The sequence below is a fragment of the Suillus bovinus genome (assembly GCF_016758785.1).
Source record: "Suillus bovinus strain UH-Sbo-P2 chromosome Unknown EDB93scaffold_42, whole genome shotgun sequence".
In the NCBI taxonomy this organism is placed as follows: domain Eukaryota; kingdom Fungi; phylum Basidiomycota; class Agaricomycetes; order Boletales; family Suillaceae; genus Suillus; species Suillus bovinus.
In genome coordinates, this window is record NW_024542098.1 from 51,210 (window position 1) to 72,219 (window position 21,010).

General features: G+C 48.4%; 7 protein-coding genes across 7 annotated transcripts; 6 read left to right on the forward strand and 1 right to left on the reverse strand.

Annotated features, from left to right (window-relative positions):
* Window positions 1-68: 68 nt before the first annotated feature.
* Window positions 69-2,880, forward strand: EDB93DRAFT_1105251 (heterokaryon incompatibility protein-domain-containing protein; the record flags this gene model as incomplete). Its single annotated transcript, XM_041447487.1, has 5 exons — window positions 69-184; window positions 208-304; window positions 369-413; window positions 456-501; window positions 578-2,880. The coding sequence occupies 5 exons, from the start codon at window positions 69-71 to the stop codon at window positions 2,878-2,880; spliced, it is 2,607 nt and encodes an 868-aa protein (XP_041306024.1).
* A 797-nt stretch (window positions 2,881-3,677) lies between these two features.
* EDB93DRAFT_586121 (uncharacterized protein) lies at window positions 3,678-4,598 on the forward strand. The gene is made up of 4 exons (XM_041456782.1): window positions 3,678-3,889; window positions 3,947-4,097; window positions 4,154-4,293; window positions 4,341-4,598. The coding sequence occupies exons 1-4, from the start codon at window positions 3,850-3,852 to the stop codon at window positions 4,493-4,495; spliced, it is 486 nt and encodes a 161-aa protein (XP_041306025.1). The 5' UTR covers window positions 3,678-3,849; the 3' UTR covers window positions 4,496-4,598.
* Window positions 4,253-7,528, forward strand: EDB93DRAFT_585648 (CHAT domain-containing protein). The gene is made up of 3 exons (XM_041456780.1): window positions 4,253-4,293; window positions 4,341-4,438; window positions 4,496-7,528. The coding sequence occupies exon 3, from the start codon at window positions 4,702-4,704 to the stop codon at window positions 7,453-7,455; it is 2,754 nt and encodes a 917-aa protein (XP_041306026.1). The 5' UTR covers window positions 4,253-4,293; window positions 4,341-4,438; window positions 4,496-4,701; the 3' UTR covers window positions 7,456-7,528.
* A 2,265-nt stretch (window positions 7,529-9,793) lies between these two features.
* EDB93DRAFT_1252006 (uncharacterized protein) lies at window positions 9,794-10,639 on the reverse strand (the record flags this gene model as incomplete). The annotated part of the gene is made up of 4 exons (XM_041453239.1): window positions 9,794-9,838; window positions 9,892-10,302; window positions 10,354-10,384; window positions 10,452-10,639. 4 exons carry the CDS (start codon window positions 10,637-10,639, stop codon window positions 9,794-9,796), a joined length of 675 nt encoding a protein of 224 aa, XP_041306027.1.
* Window positions 10,640-12,572: 1,933 nt separating this feature from the next.
* EDB93DRAFT_1252007 (uncharacterized protein) lies at window positions 12,573-14,027 on the forward strand (the record flags this gene model as incomplete). The annotated part of the gene is made up of 10 exons (XM_041453240.1): window positions 12,573-12,686; window positions 12,738-12,827; window positions 12,884-12,961; window positions 13,017-13,160; window positions 13,217-13,261; window positions 13,318-13,350; window positions 13,409-13,517; window positions 13,570-13,752; window positions 13,807-13,852; window positions 13,907-14,027. The coding sequence occupies 10 exons, from the start codon at window positions 12,573-12,575 to the stop codon at window positions 14,025-14,027; spliced, it is 963 nt and encodes a 320-aa protein (XP_041306028.1).
* A 1,549-nt stretch (window positions 14,028-15,576) lies between these two features.
* On the forward strand, window positions 15,577-17,320 carry EDB93DRAFT_1155989 (uncharacterized protein). The gene is made up of 2 exons (XM_041449873.1): window positions 15,577-16,071; window positions 16,124-17,320. The coding sequence occupies exons 1-2, from the start codon at window positions 16,034-16,036 to the stop codon at window positions 16,917-16,919; spliced, it is 834 nt and encodes a 277-aa protein (XP_041306029.1). The 5' UTR covers window positions 15,577-16,033; the 3' UTR covers window positions 16,920-17,320.
* Window positions 17,321-18,108: 788 nt separating this feature from the next.
* Window positions 18,109-20,396, forward strand: EDB93DRAFT_1155994 (uncharacterized protein). Its single transcript, XM_041449874.1, has 16 exons — window positions 18,109-18,204; window positions 18,258-18,528; window positions 18,590-18,599; window positions 18,649-18,668; window positions 18,719-18,751; window positions 18,811-18,907; window positions 18,963-18,991; window positions 19,058-19,088; window positions 19,150-19,182; window positions 19,235-19,311; window positions 19,364-19,418; window positions 19,475-19,573; window positions 19,639-19,749; window positions 19,808-19,851; window positions 19,905-19,930; window positions 19,994-20,396. The coding sequence occupies exons 2-16, from the start codon at window positions 18,469-18,471 to the stop codon at window positions 20,130-20,132; spliced, it is 864 nt and encodes a 287-aa protein (XP_041306030.1). The 5' UTR covers window positions 18,109-18,204; window positions 18,258-18,468; the 3' UTR covers window positions 20,133-20,396.
* Window positions 20,397-21,010: the final 614 nt, after the last annotated feature.

Below are 21,010 nucleotides of genomic sequence, written 5' to 3' on the forward strand. Positions count from 1 at the left end.
TCTCATGAGTGACCGTGATGTTGCGTTGGCTGAATGAGGACTCACAGAAGTACAAGTGAAATGCGTGTATGCTGAGCGCTGAGATCGCGAATTCCTCAGGTCTCTTTACTCCGAGTGAAGCACGGACGATACTTACAAGGACTTTCGAAGAGAATGAAGAGCACTATGTAGCTAAGTTGATTGAGTAAGTTGTTGAGTACATCACAGCCACCGCTTGGCCGTGGCCATCAAGCCATGCTGCACCAACTTCTGCGGCACGCGTTCAAGTACTGGCTTCACAAACTACGAATCTCCCAACAGTGATGTAAGTAACGACTGTCTTCTCATATTCTTCAATCTGCTCCCTGTTAAAGACCACTAATCTCTAGCTAAAACGCTACCCTAGAATTTGCTCATTGTTTATACAACCGAAGGTATGTACGAGCATAAATCCGTGTGCACAGGTTTATTGATAGGTCCAAGAGTCTACAGCATTTATCGTGCAAGATCCGTTGACTCAAGGTGAGTGGCCTGCCTCGAGAATTCAAGGTGACTTTCCTGGCGAGGACACTTATATCATCGACCGATAACGATACAGGCACGGGCAGTGTCTCCTTGCTGGGTCTCGATCTTCCCATGTTCTTCCTGCAAAGGCATCGACGAAAGATCCGCACGAAAGACTCCATCTCGCATCCCATTCAAATCAACCATACCCCAGAAATCCCACCAGAAAATGACGCACCCCTCTGCTCAACATGCTCATCCCTCGACCTCCATGCAATCCTCCACAACGGCGTCCCAAAAGAATGCGCAATCCCCATCGGTCACCTCACAGACATCCTCAACAAATCCAACCAGTGCGGACTGTGCAATCTCATAGCTATCGTCATCCGCCGCGAGTGGAACTTGGATAAGCTGCCTGATGTCGACATTTCTGATGTTACTTGTGCGCTGTATGCGATGGAATGCGGGTATCCGGGCATTCCGGATTATGTCTCCCCTGTACTCAGGGATATCTGCCATCGGCTGTATATCCTGACTTTTGATAGACCTCCGGATGTTTCAGCTGCTATAACTGCCGCGCAGTCAAACTTCTTGCTGGATATTCAGCTCCTCGAAGAAGATGCTTTCAAGGTTGGCAGGACGAAGGAACTTCATGGCAGAAGAGTCGGTCAGAATGTTGATATCGCCTTGTTGAAGAGATGGATTCACATCTGCGAACACGAGCATGGGGAGCTATGTGAAACAGTATGGTGGAGAGGCGCCGGAGACGTTCTCCCGAGGAGCGTCAGAGTCATCGATGTCACTCAAATGGCTGTGGTTCGCGCTCCGCCATCTTGCCGGTTTGTCGCTCTCAGCTACCTCTGGGGAGGTACAGGAGAAGAGTACTGGACGACACGGGCAAATCTCAAGCAGCGCAGAGCAAAAGGTGGCCTTGATGTATCAGTGCTGCCGGGCACGATCTTAGACACTATCCAACTCGTGCGTCAGCTCGGCGAGCGGTACCTGTGGATCGACGCGTTGTGTATCGTACAAGACGACCCTAAGGACAAGGCAGTGCAGATTGACGCAATGGAGCTTATCTACGGTAGCTCTGTGTTCACAATCTTCGCTGCGGGTGGCACCTCCGCGCATGATCCTCTCCCAGGCATCCGCCCAGGAACAAGGGATCCCAAACAACAAATAGCTAAAATACAAGGCCTTCACCTCGCCATTCCCCTCATCCTTCCCCGGGAGGCCATAGCAAGCTCTGCATGGGACACACGTGGCTGGACATATCAAGAACTCATGCTCTCGCGCCGCCGGATCTTCTTGACACCCCATCACGTGCACTTTCAATGCACCGAGGATGTATGGAGCGAAGACGTGATCGCAGAGCGCAGTAACCTCCCATGGGCATCGCACCCCGTGAAGTATGGTGGTGTAGTTGCGTTGACGTTCTTGCGTGCTCCACCGCAATGGATGAGCCCTACATATATGGAGCACTACATGAGCATCATCGGAAAATATACGCAACGCAGGCTTACTATGGAGTCGGATATCGTGATTGCTGTTACAGCGCTTATCCATGCGTTGGCCAAGGGGTTCAAGATTGCTGGTGGTCACCCTAGTCAAGCGTTCCGGTTCGGGATGCCCATCATTGACCTGGAACTTGCATTAGTGTGGCAGCCAACGACCAATACATCATGTGTGCGGCGAGTGCATAGGAATGGAGATACGATGTTATGGCCATCCTGGTCGTGGGCTGCATGGCGGGGTGCTGTCCAATATAGCGAACTCAGCTTGTTCGTTGATGCACGGAATGGGGGCGTTTCTCCGTGGATAGCGCAGTCACTGGTGGAGCAGTGGCATATCGTGGATGATGATGGTCGGCTTGTTCCCCAGGATGTTAGACGTACTGGTCGGATGGCAAGATCTGTTGAAGAAGCAAACTCTAGTCCATATGTCATTCCAAAAGGCGATATCGAAGGGAAAACTCTGATTACAGAGAATGCATTGCGCCTGCAGCCTGGGACGTTAGTATTCAGGACTCGTTCAGCTTGTTTTACCGTTACGAAAGCGGACGATGTCGTCGGTGCTGATCCCAAGGCCAACTATGCGACATATTCCATACTATCTGACATTCCTCGACCATCAACGTTAGTAGGGCGCGTTATCCTTCCATGTACCACTCATTCACCGAGCTCATGTGAATTTATTGTTCTGTCTCGTGCCGATGATACCAACGGGTTGTACGATGAAGACACACTGGGAAAACGATATTTGGGGTGCATGTTGTATGTGATGGTGGTGCAGAAGATGCAGGATGGAAGACGCGTGGAACGGGTTGGGGTTGGGGTTATATTTGAACACGCTTGGCCGAACTCGACAGGGGAGCACAAGGTTGTTCTTTTGGGATAGCAGTGGATATATCAGACTGAACGCCGCGGCACCTAGGGTGGCATCGAAAATCACAATGATCATTTATTAGCAGCTACTGAGTCGAGCATGGGTGCGAAGGTTATATGCACACCTTCAAGTCGCCAGAGATGCTGTTGTGATGAAGGAAAAAGAGGATGCGCATATATAGTAGTTGAACTCGGACACACCAAAGTGCCCCTCAGCAGTGGCGTCACATGAGCAACACGGTCACGAGCCAAACCAAGAAATTTGAATTGGCAACTCCTAATCTCGATGGGCATCCTTCTAGATATCTCGAGCCCTGCCATTTTTTCAGTCTCTCGATGTCCCACCAGATATCTCCCAGCAAGGGTGAATCCGAGTCAACGGTACAACTTCCTGGATTCTGTTTCGTTCCTTCACCGAACGTGCTAACAGTTAGTTGCATCATCTTCCTTTGAACTGATATTCTTTTCTTATTCATCAGTCCAGCAAAGTTCATGCTTCCCCCGTCAGCTCTATCGGACGAGTCGTGTACAATCATTCGGACCTTCTGTCTTAGTGGTTTTGCCATTATGAAATACACTCCATTCTACATTTTGTCTTGGTGTGCCAACTAAGTAGTACGATACAGATTCGATCTCTGATACTCGTATGTCCTCTTCAACCTCGGCTGGCCACTTCCGCTGAAGACTGATAATGTCACTGTCTACTTTAGCACAGATTCTTTCGCAAATTCTGGTCAGCGACCTTGATTCCCAGCGCTTGGTGCAATCATACCAGCGTCTATATATATCGTGCCGAACGGCCCTTCGACGATAATACGGAAATACACGTGTTGTATCACCAGCTGAACCCTCAACCTCCCTCTCAACCTCCCTCTATCCACAGTCCCCATATCCTTACCCCACTTCTTCCATTCCCTGGCACTCATTCAGTCCACCACTCAGCCCATCCTCGATCCTCATCAAATCGCACTGTCGCAACATCATGCCTCGTAGCTCAAGACGCCGATACATCAGACTTGAAGGTGAGTCCCTCCATATTACCCTCTATCTCTTTCGTGATCCTCATGCTCTATCTACAGTTATCAGCGGAAAGAATATTCAAATCCCTTCCTGGCGCATTCCCGCTGGCATTTACATATCTGTCAAAGTCGACTCGAGGAGACGCTGGAAATCGGTCAGCAGCGTTTTATCATCTGATCAATCTGTAGAGTGGGGGAATATTGTGACTCTGTAAAAGTTCATGCAGACTTTCTGAAGCGATGCGAGAACTGATCTTTGGTTTAAAGAGCATCGCATGCCTCACCTACGTTTTCAGTGGAGATCAGGGCGTCCTTCGAGCTTGGTAGAATGCTAGGCGGTGGAGAGGTCATCAGGAAACTTGAGATGTCGTGGAATGAGCTACTCAATCATGCAGATGAGCCATTCGGTGAGTGATTCGCTTCTCATCAATGCACATATACGGATGTCTTGTAGATCTATCCTTCCCACCCGTGCGCGGTGTCTGCCCTTCCCTCACGCTGAAGGCCGCTGTTCTACATGCTTGCGACAATCAGGACGGCAAACTGTTTCATGTGAGTGGAGCTGTTCTCTGTCCTATTAGCTTTTTTCTGACAGAATGCCAACTGTAGTCCATCATAGACTGCGAGATTGCTCGAGACACAAATGCGGGTCACACACAATTTGCCGCATACGTGACAAGCGAAAAAGTCTCTCACTTGAACGCTGCTGTAAAGCGTTTTCGGTTGGTTCTGGACCGGTGTCCGGTCGGCCATCCAGACCACGCAACAGCTCTCACCAATCTCGCGTGGGCCCGCCTTGAAGGCTACAGGCCGAGATGATCTTCAAGACATCGATGCCACCACTTGCCCTCTTCCGCGACGCCCTTGCATTGCGTCCGCAGCCCCATCCCGATCATCCCTTATCTCTATATAATCTCACCGAAGCGCTGACTTGGCGCCACGACAAGAAAAGTACTGATGCCGACATCCGCGAATCCGCCCAACTCTATCATGAGCTACTGCCTCTCTGTCCAGAGGGCACCTACCTTCGTAGCATCGCGGCAGGGGAAAATGGTGTCGATTATGTGATCGACTGCTGCAACGATCTTCCAAGAGACGCATCTGATGAAGGCATCCACCTTCGAAGAGTCGTCCTCGAGCTCTGTCCTCTGGGCCATCGCCTTCGTCCCGGAGCCCTCGAAGAGCTTGCAGGAGCAGTTGGAGCACGCTTTGAGCAGCATGGCAGCATCGATGATCTTGACACGAGCATACAGCTTGGTCGCGAAGTCGTGTCTCTGTGTTCCGAGGAACATGATGTCTACCTGAATAATTTGGCTAATTCCCTCCAGTTGCGCTTCGGACACCAATGGAACCCTAATGACCTTGACGAGGCCATCTCTCTGCATGGAGAAGCGCTGCGCCTGCGCCCTGTTGGGCACAAATATCGATATGAGTCATTAGACAACCTAGGGAGCGTCCTCCTCGATCGTTTTAGAACACGCGGCGACATTGATGACATTAATCGAGCTATTAGCCTCCTTCGTGAGGCACTGATGTTGTGCCCACCTGGGCATCCAACTCGTGACACCACGCTTCACAACCTTGCCCTCGCGCTCAAAACCAGATATGACAAATCGCATGTTAGCGAGGATCTTAAAGAGGCCATTGACCGGCATCGCGAATCCCTTCAGTTAACGCCGCTTGACCATCCACAGCGCCATATAAATCTTCTCAATTTGAGCTCGGCGTTCTGCTCTCGTTTCACAGAATCTCAGAAGAATGAAGATGTCGAGGAGGCCATCACTCTTTGCCAAGAATCGTTGGCGGCTCTGTCTTCACTGCACCCGGACAGGTTTTTCAGCTACATTTGGCTGCAGAAGGCCTATTTGTCTCGTTATGAGATTCTCCACGACCCGGCTGATTTGTCGCTCGCTATAGAAAACTTCAGACTCGCTTCAAGGCACCCTACTCAAGGATTTCCAGATCGCATCATTCAGGCATCTAATTGGACCTTTACAGCGGAGAAGCATGGTCATGCTTCCGCGCTGGAAGCTTACATGACATTGTTGGAGCTTCTTGATGGTCATTTGGCGACACGATCATCCACAATCTCACGGCGCGAAGCTGCTGCCGCCTTCCATTATGCTAGATCACTTCCTGTCGATGCAGCATCATATGCTACCCGCTGTGGCACCTTTCAACGTGCAGTAGAACTTGTGGAGCAGGGCCGTGGCCAGCAATGGTCGCTGGCATCTCGACTTCGGACTCCAGTTGAAGATCTCCAGTCAGCAAATCCGACATTGGCGCACAATTATTTGGAGCTGAGCAAACTCATTTCCAATGCCGCGCAGAGTTCTGCAACCATCTCTGATCACGATAGAGCTGCTGTTGATCGAGCAGCAATAGAATATAGGAAACTCACAAGGCAATGGGAGGCTGCCGTGGCAAAGATACGCGATCTTCCGGCATTTTCGCGATTCTTGCTTCCACCTTCGTACAAAGACCTTCAAGAGGCAGCGCGCCAAGGCCCGGTCATCATCCTCATTGCGAGTCAATGCTCGTGCAGCGCTATCATTGTCCCGATGTCAGGAGACCCCCATCATGTTCCCTTTCCGTCTGTCGGTCTCACAGATCTGACAAAACTCAAGGACCGCTTCACCAGCGCAATACGAGACGCATCTAGGATGGACCCAGCGGAGCCCAGGAAGGATCTGATAGTACTCTTACGGACAATATGGGACGAGATCATGCTACCCGTCGTCAATGTACTCGAGCACGTCCTCAAACTAGAGCGCCGCTCTCGGATCTGGCTATGTCCAACTGCAGCTTTCACGTCTATTCCTCTCCATGCAGCTCACCCCTTCAAGACAAAAGCAGATTGTTCTAAGGAGCCATGCCTGGAGGATCTCTACATCTGCTCTTACACGCCGACACTTTCGGCTCTGATCAGATCTAGACAGCTGAAGAAGAAACGTATCCCTCCGTCCTTCGTGGCGATCGGACAAGGTCAACCAGGTGCAGGGAAGGGCAAGGCACTGCTGGCCGTCGACAGCGAGCTCGAGCTTGTCCATAAGCTCGTTCCAGCGACAGCCAACCGCACCACTATCTCTGGCGACGCGGCCACACGAGCGGGTGCACTCGAAGCTTTGCAGCAGAACAACTGGGTGCATCTCGCTTGTCATGGCAAGCAGGATCCTAAGCAGCCTTACCATTCACATTTCGTCATGAGAGATGAGGATCTGACGCTGCTTGATATTATGGAGAAAGACATTCCGCACGCCGAGTTCGCGTTCTTATCGGCGTGTCATACTGCCGTTGGCGATGAGGAGACGCCCGACGAAGTGATTCACCTCGCAGCTGGTCTCCAATTTTCAGGGTTCAAGAGCGTGATTGGCACGCTGTGGCAGGTCGACGATGCTGTCGCAAAACACGTCGTCAAAGCCTTCTACACGAGTATGTTCGAACAGGTGAAGAAAGGTGGTGAGATGGACTGTACGAAGGCGGCCTGGGCACTGAACCGTGCTACGCATGCCGTGAAGAAGACAGTGCCGCTCGAGCAGAGGATGGTTTTCGTTCATATTGGTGTGTAGTTATAAATCGTATTGCTGTCGTCTGGTACATATTCACATGTCGACTTGCGATCTTCTTTCATTATGTTGTAAAATGTGACCTTGATATATTTCTGTGCTCTGGCTATCTTGTTTTCATATACTCTGACTGTGTTTTTGTCGATTAGGAATGTTCACCAAGTTCCTGTGCACTCGACTCGTTTGCGGCCTCATCTTATGCTTGAGTATTTAGATAGTGTCGAAAAATGCGGTCACATAAAATGAGCATAGGTTAACATTTCGCTACACTACTACTAGTTGGTACATGAACACGCTCCAGCTGGACTCAAGGTCCCGGCATGAATATCTGCACGACCAATAAAATTGAAGAGTGGCATCGAGTATCTGAGCTCCAATAGAATTTGAATTCTACAGAGATATGCAAGCTCGAGGCAAGAGACACAAACAAAGCTAGCGTGTGCAGAACTCGAGAAAAAAGATAACTACGTTCACATTACAACTATCGATGCGCCGAGTTGTCGCAGGCCAACCGGAAACACTTCAAGTGGTTCCGAGGGTTGTTGCCTACAGTCAGAGCGACGGGTGTTTTCCTATTGCAGAATCCAATAGTTTCTAAATTCCGGCGCTTACCCGAGGCGTTTGATCGTGTAATGTCTGACCAGACACCCATTGCGCTCGACTTGAATTGTTGAAACTACCTGCCACCTACTCATGACAATGAAGGTCTTTCCTATAAATTGGCCGTAGCATCTCGAAACGTGTTATCAGGGACGACAGGAGGAAAGATTTCCGGGTCATGATGGCACCGCCTTGACCTTTGGGAGCGAGCAGATGCGTACCAGTGTCACAAAATATGCGACCAAGGGTAAGTAATTGAATTAGCTACTTACCATGATTCAAGAGGACTCATCATTATAAACCGGATGTGGCGTAGCTGACTCCACGCCATTACGGCCAACTTGAAATACCCCGCGTAAACGTTTCGTCTAGTTACTGCTAGCGACGTGTTGGCCGTCCCTGACGTGGTTCTGCCACGTATAATTATCTTTGGGCAGAACTAGGTCTGCCACACAGTTGATATAAATTGAATATGGCAACTTGAACTTGGTTCCTAAATTCAAACTTGAAGACAATCGCCCCGTCTATGTGAGTGATCCCAAGACTAAAAAACTTCAACAACTTGGACAACATATCTATTACATCTAGTTTTTCCTGGACGTGCCACTATCACCTCTTTTGCGTACACCACAATCAAACCGTATGGTGGGCGATTTCCCGGCGATGACAACCATCACTGACATATATATGTTACCAGACATCATGAAAATCCAGTTCATTCACTACCTCGTCATTCTTGCCGCCGCCATCGGGGTGAATGCAACTCTACCTAGTACATGCATAGATGACTGCCAAGATCCTGATGCATCCGCTAGCTGCGGGGCAGGTTGGGGACTCGTCTGGAATAAGAGCCTAAACTGCAACATCTGCTGCGCTAATAGTTAGTTAGACTATAAGTAGCCATCGAGTTTGTTCAGATGATGCATTTTACATTTATCTACTTACCTCTCAAAGCACTCGACGACATTTGCGTCCTCTGAAGGCATGTGCGCGCTTTAGACCCTCGCGATTGTGTCTGGGTGATCATGTATCACGTAGTAGGTCTGACATATCACTTATAAGGGAGATGTGCAAAATTATTCAGTAGAGCTTGGAAACAGTGACACAAATGTTGAGTGCGTTGGCGTTACTTATCTCCTGTAAAAGGACCCTACCGTCTGGTTTAGAGTTGAGAATCACGACTGTAGAATTGAAAAAGTGGAGAGAAGTCGGTATTAGGACGCGAACGGAACGTTAGGAGAGAAGATGGAACGAGGTGAAAATTCTGATTGCAATGGGCAAGACAAGTCAAGGGTTTCAGGTAAGTTGAGAAGTGGGCCTTAGTTCCGGCTTGTAGATAACAAAGCTCTAGTTTTGCGAGATGAGATGGAGGAAAGGTGAACTGATAGTGCAAGAGTGGACTTATTGGACTCTGAAGTAGTACGGGTGAAGTTTTCAGCAGAAGGTCCTATTGTAAAATGGTCAGAAATGCCCATCATATGAGTCCTATCCCCCAGAGTGGTCAGTGCCAGGACACTCTGCAATATCATTATCTGTCGAAGAGTGCACGCGCTGCGACAACTGCGCAAGTCCTGACGCGGTTATGACTATTGGGCAATCAGAGAGTTGAACGATCCTGCCCAACAGCCAGCTTCCAATGTTCCGATGGGTCATATTGAAATCCCGAAGTGCGCATCATTTCCGCTGTTATAGTCACAGTTCTGATGGCAAAATCATCTCCTGCAGTTGATAGCAACCCACGTCAAGGAGTGCCCTGCCGACGGATCCTATCGATCGCAACTTTGTCCTATAACGCCCAAACATGAGTGTGAATAGCAACAAAAAAAAAACAAGACGAACGCCCAAAGTAGCTCTGGCACTTTCATCCGTTTGATCACGCAGCTCTTTGATGTCATTCTTGAGCCCAGCATTTTCCCGCCTCAGTTCTTCGATGTTGGACTTCAGCCCAGCAAGCTCTTCCACGTCGTGCTTCAACTCGGCATTTTCCCGCCTTAGCTCAGCTATATCCTGAACGATTTTTTCCTCCATTGCCTGGAATCTACGAAGAAGGACACTAAGGATGTCATTTGCAGCTGAGAATACATTAGTCTGACGGTGATGAATTTGAAGGCCACAAAAAACACCTGGTTTAACATTACACTGGGCGTTCTCCTCTCTGATCGATAATGTGGCATTTTTTTGAGCCTTCACGTCACGTACTTCCTGAATGGCAGATTGAAGAGCATCGACAAAGGGTGAGGGTGTCAAACGCTGTCCTTCAGGAATCAGGAGGCTCCGGGTACACGACCATCGTCAGATTACCTTTAAGACTGCGTATGATGGTATTATCGTCCTTTATAGCTAATCAAGTAGGATCGTAATTTGTATACATCGCGAATACGTGGACAACATTGACGTACCTGGGTAAAAATCGATACAGATCTAGAGAGACAGACGGTACACCGGGAAGTGCATTCAAGTGATCTCTGATTGCTACCATTCCCTCCTCCTTAGCTCTGGCGACAGTCAAACTACCTGGCAAGTCTATAGATTTCTGCAATTTTGTCTCCGCATAGAGTACCACAACTTGCTTGCGCTCGGGAGGCATCGTGTAAGTTTGGTCACGGTGGTTATTAGCAAAATGATCGGAATTTGCCGGGCGTCATGAACTTAGGCTGTTGTGTCCTCTCTTCCACGAGGAATCGGTGATTAATGTGGTATGGATATTTTTCGAGGCTCTTTATACGCTGATTTCGTCAAGGACACCATTTATTCCGGCACCTGGTTTGATCAATGGTTGACGCGGTCAAATTCAGATGGTACAGCCTCTTGCTGAATTACACGGACCATGGGCTACTAATGTTTGGGCTATGCGTGCTATAGTCTCTGCAGGTCGGAGATACGTGTATCAATCCAATAGGGTTACTTCATTTGGACAGAGTGCGTCACCCTCTTCTCTTGTCTGTTCTTTGGCTGATGCAATATTTTATACTTCGTAGATGAAATCGATAAAAACAGGGAAGGCCACCCGACCCAAGACTTATCGATGGGGAAGAAGCATATGCTTCGAGAACACCCAGAGGTGGAGTTCTTCATTTCATCTTCCAAACCTCCGTTCGTGTTTCCACTGTTTTGTTCGTGTTGTTTCTAGTATGAAATACACTGGATTCTACATTTTACTTTACTGAGTAGTAGTAAGACTCGGCGATCAAAGTCTAGGAGGAGCAAGTCTCACAGGATGCGCATGTCTCCTTCAACCCTGGCGTGCTACTTTCGTTGATGACTGACCTTGAGATTGCTCACGTTTTAGCATGTACAGGCCCTTCCGCTACATCTGTCTCGACGATTTGTGTAATTTTACCATGCCAAATAGACGACACGGAACCACACGTGCAACAAGATCTGGAGAATCAACCTCTTCTCCTACCCTCGCCTTTTCCTACCGCTTAATCTACCCACCACTAAGCACATCTTCGATTCTCCCTCGGTTTGCTTCACCGTGCCAGCATATCCAGTGGCTTAAGGTGAGTCACTGCATGTTACGTTCGTAATCCTCGCACTCAACACGCAGCATACATCAGCGCCAAAAAACATCAGTGTCCCCTCGGGTGCGTACCTGCTGGCATTTACCTATAGATCAACGAAGACGCTGGAGATCGGTCATTATGGTCTTATCATTCCACGAATATGTAGCGTGGACGAGATCATGACCTTGTAAAGTCCACGGTACTTTCGGATGCATATGTCAGTGCTTACATCCGGTTCAGCACTGAGCGGTAATCTACAAACGAGGCGTCCTGTCCAAGATCTTCGTGTCAGATGATCTTTGAGCCTACCATTGCACAGTTACTCAGGTTCTGAGTGGTGAGTGTTCAACTGAATGCTAAGTGATGTGTTTACGATCAGCGATTCCGGATAACAAAGTCACTACGAACCGAATCTCGTGTGTATCAATGGACCATTGAATGTCTGTGCTTTCAATTTACATCGTATTCAATTGTGCTGGCGCATAAGCCTGTGGCTAAGTCGACGTACACTACCATAAACGAGGTGATTGTCGGTCCGGCCAATACGCAGGATTACTATGGCCAAAACACCACAGACCTAGTTGCCATGGACGCACAAAAGTAAACCCAAACACCAAGCCATCGTAATTCCCACGATATAACTCATTCACCATCATACAAAGCTTGTCGAATGTGATTTGAAGGTAGGAACAAGCGCATCGACACCAACATTCGGCATTTTGCCACTTCGCGCACGACCCCCTGAGCCATGGAACAATCGTATACTTCTACGACCCATCTTCATTGTTCACAGGTAATTTTTCATGACCTACACCATATTGTTCACCGTCCCTTGGCTCACACTCGAGCCTTTCTTGCTTTGCCCGCTATTGCATGGACCCTATTCCTTAGCTCTACATTCCACCTTTGCACACTCTAGTCTCTCATATATAACCTCCATGAAACTCCCTGGTACCGACATCAAACTCTTCCCATCTGATCAAATCAAATCTTCACCATCTATCTCAATCAGACATGTTCTTCCCTCCCTCCATCACAGATAACCTTCCACCGCTGCCCTTGAAAAACATGGAGGCGCTCGCGGTCGGTCGCCTGTCCTGGTTTGCAGGATATGACATCGAGAAGCACGTAAGTACATTACACAATTTTACCGATCTTCGAACCAACCTCGGTGTGCAGGAATGGATTACATTCAAGGGTTTGAAATGTGATAGATCCGTTTACGATAGACATGCGTGGAGAAAGCTGGTCAAGGACCAACAGACCATGGTACGGCAAAAATAACTCTAGAATGATTATCTCGCAAGCTAACGCATTTATCACAGGATCTCATCCAATCCATATTGGATACCATTGGATGTTGTCCTGGCAATCCGCAGCGAGAGAATGGTCTGGAAGGCATGGTACGTTTTGACGGGATACTCCTCTATCATTCTCGTTGACCTTTACCATTTGTAGAACGTCCTCCTGAGAGGGGCCCTGGGAACGGGCAAAAAGACAGTTGCTCACGCGATCTGCAACATGCTCAAACGCCCGATGCTTGACATTCAGGCCAGTGACATCCCTGCCAATGTGCAACCTTGGGCCGCCAAATTAGCATGGGTATGTACCATCTGCAGGCTATGATACATCTCTGACTCGACGTGGTGGTCGCTTAGCTTGCGACAAAGTGGAATGCGGTGGTAGTCATAGACCGCGGGGATGTACGTATCATCTCTCAAATGACCCATTATACCCCTTCTGAAGACATGTGGTACAGTATTTCATGAACCTTGAATGTGCAGATGGTCCAGTACGTTCTTTATTTTTGTACCGTTAGTGTTCTACTAGCTTAACTAATTCTTCGTCAGGAACGCATCAACGTCATGATTCAAGAATTCAAGTTCTACGGATGTATCTGTCTGTGGCCCGCGGTTTTGACGGACGAGCAGCAGGCACTGCTCGGGCCGTTCTCAGCCAGTGCGTACTTCGGTCACCTTACTCAGCTGTACCACTAACTTCTCTGTTGCAGCTATCAGATTCCCAGATCTCGATCTAGCAGCCCGTCGCCAACGTTGGCTGCAGCTCTTTGGCCGAGATGACCTGGCGGCAGCCATTTCTAGTGGCATGCATGCATCCGTCCCTGCCGAGAAAGATACGGAGGTGTGGACTTTCCTCCGGGAGATCGAGAAAATCTCTTGGTACGAACTCGATGGTAATGTCATGTCTGACACTGGATGACCTGACGCAGCGCTGACGGTTTTAATAGGAGTCGACATTGATAACTTCATGCGTTTAGCACAAACCGTAGCTGGGTAAGTTAGTTGTTATCATGAAGTTGTTCCTGACAACTGATCGGTGCCGGACAGGGGACAAGGTCCAACTCCTCAGGATGTAAAGAAGCATCTCAAGGTCTGGGGTGTGCCCCTTTCCGTACGGAGCAAGGTAGCGCGGTTTTTCGCGCTTCGTGACATGCATCCAACCGACTAATTTGCATGTGAGGAACGTGTTGTGCCTGTTTGAAATATCTACTTGATGTCTTGTCCTTTTGTATGTGTTTATAGCTCGTGAGATCTGAGATTCGTGTTGTAACTATATACTTATCGTTGTACATATGAAATACCTAACTTATGTCACGGAGAGACCTCTATGCAGCAGTGTCTGGGACGGCATCATGTACGACCCTCGTAAAGGTGACCAATGACCACGGATTGGCATGAACCATATATATAATCATGCGTAAACGACATTTAAGAATGCATCGTTAATAGCCTGGTGAGTAAAAGACATTGTCAGTCCCAAAACTCGAAAAAATGAAGACGTGACCTGAGTCCCTGAAAAGTGAGACAATATAGCACTGCCTGCACGGCGGTGCCCCTCCGCTGTAAGTATTAAGCAGCTGTATCATGACAAGACGGTCAGGCTCAGCCGAGTCCGGAACCACCCAAGCCTTGACTTTCCGTCAAGGACCCTTTATAAACTGTCATGTAGTCTCATCATACACCGCGGGCGTAGTTCGGCAGTTAGGGGGCATACGTCTGCCCTCTAGTCACCCGGATAGCTGACGGATTCTTCCAGCAGCACTATACTAGTACTTTGAATCAGCGCTCGGGTCATGAGACGTAAGCACTCAATCGTGGTAGTCGATTGCCAAAGATAAAGCACGATTGGATCTCATCATCATAGGCGCTTGGCCAATGAAAGAGTGAGTAGTATAACACCACCGGCCAGGCAATCAAAGTAGAAGCAGTAGCAGAACAGGAGGGATCTACCACTTTGTCCTTTAGTAGCGAGCAAGGCGGTGAATGCGACACTCGATTAAAATAAGACGGGGCGTAGAATCAAGGTGCTTGCGCACGGCTGGTGCCAAATGTCGGGACAGTAGCCTAGTTAGACTCTGAGTGAACACCCTTGCCTAGTTACCTACCAAAGCACTCGACAGTATTTGCGTCTCAAGGGCACGCTCATGCTGTAGATGGTTCGCCTACCTTTGTGACTGTATCTGGGTGATTTTTTATCACAAAGAGCGTGAGATATCTCATAAGAAAAGATATGCAAAATTAATCGGACATAACCTGGCTGCGAAGGTTGAGCGTCTCGGCGTTACTGATGTTCCGTGACATCAAGGGATTCGGAAGATATCCTGTGCAAGGAAGACCACTACAAATCTATTTCAGAATGGGAGAACTTTGACCTTCAGTGGTGCTCCTGGTGACGTCATTGACTCCGCTGTCCCAAGTAAACTTCTTCTCGAGATCAATGTCTCACCTGCAAGCAAGTTGATATATATGGATGAACTCGAAGTTATCCAATATATTGGATACCGTGCTGAGTGCGGGTTGTTTCTAAATACGTTTGGACTAGGTCCGAACGCAAGCCGATGTGAAAATTACGGATGCAATGATAGGTAGAGAGACGGTGTGATGCACATTGAGACGGGGATGGATGGCAGACTTGAGACGCATGTCTCTCAAGTCGGAGATTGAATGATCGTACTGAATAAATGCAAGTTACGTGTTAAAAACTTTGTTCCTCGTGTGGGCTGCGCAGTTCTTGAGCAAACGTTTTTCCGTTTGGTACTTTTATAGTCTCTCTCCTAAATCAGGCTCCAATCCCCAATATCCGATTTGTTCCTTCTTACCATCATGTCGTCGTCCCCATCACCGACGACGATACCGTCCCCAACAACAGTGACGCCCATATCAATTTCTCCACCTGGTACTAGTACTCCTACTCCTACTACATCACCAAGTATTTCTTTTCTCCTTGCCTATCCTATCAAATATACAAACAGTACTAACTAATCATCTCTAGCTCCTAGTACCACCACTCCGATATCATCATCAACAACACCAACATCGTCATCCCAATCGACTCCAGTATCAACATCAACACCAACTACAACTCCCACATCATCCACACCTTCAACCACAACCAACAATGCACAAACTTCAACTACCCCTCTCACTACTAGTACAACTCCAACCACGACTTCTATGACATCCGTTGCAACTACAGTACCCATCACCTTTACGTTTGTCCTTTCTTATCTCATCCCTTCTACAGTCGTTTACCTCGTCAACTAGCTCAACAAATGCATACGGATCAACAACTGTCGTTACAACAGAGATATCAACAACAACCTCAATCCCTGTCTCCACTTCTACCCCCCCTCCAAATAACTCAAACACTGGCGCAATCGTAGGTGGCGTAGTCGGTGGTATCGCCTTACTTGTCCTCCTCGGCCTCGTCGCCTTCTGCTTACGCCGTCGCAGAAGGCGAGATGAGTTCGACGGCAACTTTGACCCCGATCGTGTCGTTTCCCACCCCTCAGGAGGCGGAACACTCCCCCAAGTAGACCTTGGCGATGAAAACGAGATCACTCCCTACCCTGGCCGTGCCGATATGCGGCAATACGGAGAAAGCCCCTTCCTGGCTGCGGGTCCCGCCGCAGCTGCCGGCCCAGCTATCCACCGTGCAACCTCCCCGCTCAGCTCCCCCTCCCAATACAGCGATACCGTCACCTCCCCCAGCGAGGGATACCCCTCTCAGGGATTCATACGTCCTGGCCCCGGCCAGGGCCAGGGCCAGTACCCTCAAGGAGCACCTAACATGTACGCAATGCAACAAGCAGACTGGCACAACCCACGCCCCCTCACATCTCCTGCCCCTAGCGTCAGCAATACCTCCTCCAGCAGCCGCGCAATGAAGGAGAGAGAAGCTGCTGCTGGTCGTCAAGGCCTTGGCCTCGCTACACAGCAAGAAGTTGACGGGGAGGGGTCTGGCGTTGTTCAGCACCATGATGGTGGACGCGCTCATAGTGAAGAAGAAGCCGGAGAACCGCGAGATATTCCTCCTGCGTATGAGTCTATAAGGCAGTAGACCCGTCGCACGAAGGGTTTCAAAAAAGCCATATTTGAAGTTGAATCTGTAATGCTCCACCACGTTTTACGTGCACGTTTCGATGGACACCACTTAAGTTTGGACGATCATACATATGTATGTAAAGTCGTCATCATCATGATCTCAAGACTCTTTTTCCCTTGTTTATTTTCGACGTTAGTTGTCGTTTGTCTTGCTTTTGGTAGCTATGACTATTTGTCGACTTTCTCCTGATGCTTTCCAGCACATATTCGTATCTCATGCACATATGTAGATATGTCCAAGGCATGATTATTTTTTGTTCTTACCATACATCAATGCAAAATTAATATCGCGTCCAGCTGCCAGCAGAGCTCGCGTACTAACCAAATATGTACAAATATGTTCATATGAGTTGCTGCCACTAAAACACAAAGTACTTAACATAATCCTACTAGCCACACCTCATCTGTCATATCGGTGCCGGATAATCGGAATCAGGCTCAGAATAACGCAACTTGAAGCGTCCAGTCGGACCGGTGCGTCGAGGAGGGTTGTCCCGACGCGCGAGTACGTACCAAGATTCCCGAATTAAGCGCACTTTGTTTTTGTGATTCTAATATTCAATCATGACATGCCTGATGGCGATGCTACTTCAAGTATTCGCGTCGATCAATGAAGTACAACCTTTGAAAGCCAAATAGGAATGATGTGACTTTTTGAGTGCTGGGGGACCGGAGGGCTGTGTAATCTGACGACTTCATTCTCCAGGTCGGACACGCCGCGCATCGGCTAGAAAGTACGCGTAATAACACTGGCATACTGAGTCAGTCAGTTCATCACCCTAAAAATTTCTTTATCAATCTGCGATTTAGTCTCAGGTACTTTACTGCGATCCGATCTACTCGTGCGCGTGAGTAAGGTCATCACCACATCGTGATTCGAATTTTCATGGTATTGCGTAACTAACCATCAACGTCAACCCTAAATAGTGACACAAAACAGTGTGCGCTCACGAATGGACTGTAGGGAACTACTTGTAGTACCATCATTGCGTGCGTATTAAAGTAGCCTCATCTCCGAAGAACCGCGCATCTGAAATGGCTAGGTTTGATCGAAAGAGATCAAGGGCAATGAACACGCGGTAGTAGTACACTTTAAGTTAAACTGTGTTGTTCAAACTTAATTGGATATCTCGTACACTATTACACAGGAAAGCTCATAGAGCACCGCGTCTGGGTTCCTTTGTTTGTTGCGGTATAGAAATATCTCTTTCAAACTCACTTGTCAACTTTCAATGGATGCAGTATGTGTGTTTGCGTCCCTCTCTGAATGGAGTACTTATGGTTATCATCTCAGTATGTGGTATCGAGTCAGCCCCGCCTCGTACGGCCTATGTGTGACCACATCAATTTTTATATCAGCTAATAAAATACGGGTAACGGCATGCCTGAATAAAGATCGAATGATGTCTTTAGATTAAAGTTTGGCCCCGGTTCAAAGCTTATTCAGAACAGATACTTAAGAAGGTGCATGACGAACGCACGAAGCCCTTTTTGACCTCGAACGAATGCGCATGGGTTATTCGGCTGACGAGATCGCAGCGGCCGGGAGTCTACAGTACTTGGCGGTGCGTCGTTCTCTTAACACGATGACGGCAAGGTAATAACAGACATACCATTGGTCACTAGTACATATGTAGTACGTGCTATCTGAACTGCTTGTTCCGTATGCTAAAGCGACAGCTCAGCGTCGATGGCGACATTCTGGGTAAGCTTATTTCGATTTCTTCCTGTCTGCTATTGAATTCGCTTATCCAGATCTATGATTATGTCTGTTCACTTAACGAAGAGGTGATACACTTGTGTTGCGATATGCCTCGGTTGAAATGTTGATAACGAGTTATTCAAAGTGGACGTTCCTGTGTCGGTCGCGCTGGACCAAGGTAAAAGTCCTTTATATCATAGCGCGATATGTTCCCTTTCTATTCGTCATCACGAATATATTTCGTGCGTTCAATCCTGGCACATATCCCCCATATCGAACTGACACGTTATTCTTCAGTGAATTTCGACCCGAACGAGAACCCTAAAGTATGTGGATTTACAGCGAAATTTCTCATCCGCCAATGAATGACGCTGATTGCATGTCATCGCCAGAAATGCAAGATTCTGGTGGATATCTACTCCAGTACGTGCTCGATACATGCTACATCCGCGTCCTTGCTGAGTGCTGCGGTTTCTTCTCATAGGTTTTGGAGTGATATCGCTCGCTTGCTCTGAATGTATTTCGCCTTCATCCGCGACATACGCGTGCCTCTGATCTCGTTCTTCCAGCCTTTTTCGTGCTAAGGACATATGCGCTTTGGAACAGCAATAAGATCGTACTTGTAGCCATGCTGTCCGCCCTTTTCGTGAGTCCCATACCTTCAACACACCCGATCCCATGGTTGATGAATTTACTAGGTTGTCATTGCATCGTTCATCGGCATTTGTTTTAGCGCTATCGCCACCTCTTATGGTTAGTGTTCTCACCTTCCCCCTCTACTCTTCGCACGTATTCACTCTACCTTACAGTTACGACTAGCGCGATACCAGGCATCACAGGCTGCTACCGGAGCTCGACCAGCCTCCAATTCCTCATGCCATTCCTTCTCTTGTTTCTCTTTCAGCTGGGTACGTCACCGGCGGGAACTCGGAACATATCTCACATTAGATGCGACGACTGACGCTTACCCCAGGACTGGTCTCCTTAACACTCATACGTGTCGTCCAGACCTGGCGATCGTCCAACAGCACCATGTACGCCGTTCTAACGAAGCATAATGTGTTTTACTATGCATGCGCTCTGTGTGAGTCAGCACTTGCATCTGTTTTGTCCTGACATCAATGATGTTCATTATCTCGAAGTTCTCTCGGGCATGAATGTCCTTGCGCCAGTAATGTTTTCTAATGTGCGTGAACGACCCGTCGATATGACCGAATCACTGATATTCCGCACACCCAGCCTATATGGTACTCCCTCCTCGAAGAGTACGCACTTGCAACTTTTGTTGTCAATTTTTACTGACCGCACCCTTGAATACGCATGTCTAGTTTGGAGGCCTTTATCCTTGCGATCCTCGCCACACGCATGCACCTCTATCTCTGGCATGTTGATCGACACGTGCATGGCTCTCAGATCCTCGCGTGCATTTCCATGTCCGATATGACATCTACGGTCACCACGACGTGACCTCTCGTGGCGTGGAGTTTATTTGGTGTCGTTCATGAAGCGAGACTTGACCTACGAGATGGCTGGTCGAGGGTGGCTTGGCGTGATGAATACCTTTCCGTTTTGAATCTTGATTCATATCGCAGAGCAGAGGCTACATAAACTGTTTGTAGATGTTCATGCTCAACGATGAGAACTCCCGCCTGTTGCAATATGTTCTGGAATTCCATTCACAAATTCCTGCTTTGTAAATATCTTTTCCTGCAGAGCAAGTCCAAGTCCCAGTAAGTCGCGTTTGCGAATCGAGATGACATGGGCTTTGTATTGTTAACAAAATCTACATGGAACGGATACTGATGCATATAGTAATCATTCTGCCAAATCAAATAGATAATATCATCCACATTGACGAGATGAGTCTGACGGGAACTTTGACCCTGGTCGTGTCGTAGCCCATTCCTAGGGGCATCACCTACCCCAGGTTGACCTCGGATAATAAAACAAGATCACTCCCTTACCTCACTCTGGGGAACATTTGCTGACCCGGCACCACCTCCATGACCTGGTAAACGAATCTGCTTTCTCATTTACAATTGGGATCAGAAGGGCACGTGATGACGATAGCCACAAGAAGACATACAACGCCCCCAGACTCGCCTCTTCGAGGGATGCAATACAGTCAGACTGACTTTGTTTCCTGGTCGGAGAGCAAGCAAGGTGGGTCATTAAGACGCACTCTCAGCACTGGCCAAATTCACTCAGGCGCAGTCAACAGCTGCAGGGACTGCTACCAAATCTTGATGAGAAACATGTGCTCTGACCGGTAAATAATTGCCAGCTTCCCCGCACTCGAGCCTGGTAATTTCCGCCCTTGGAGCGGTGAATTCATCCACGGGTGC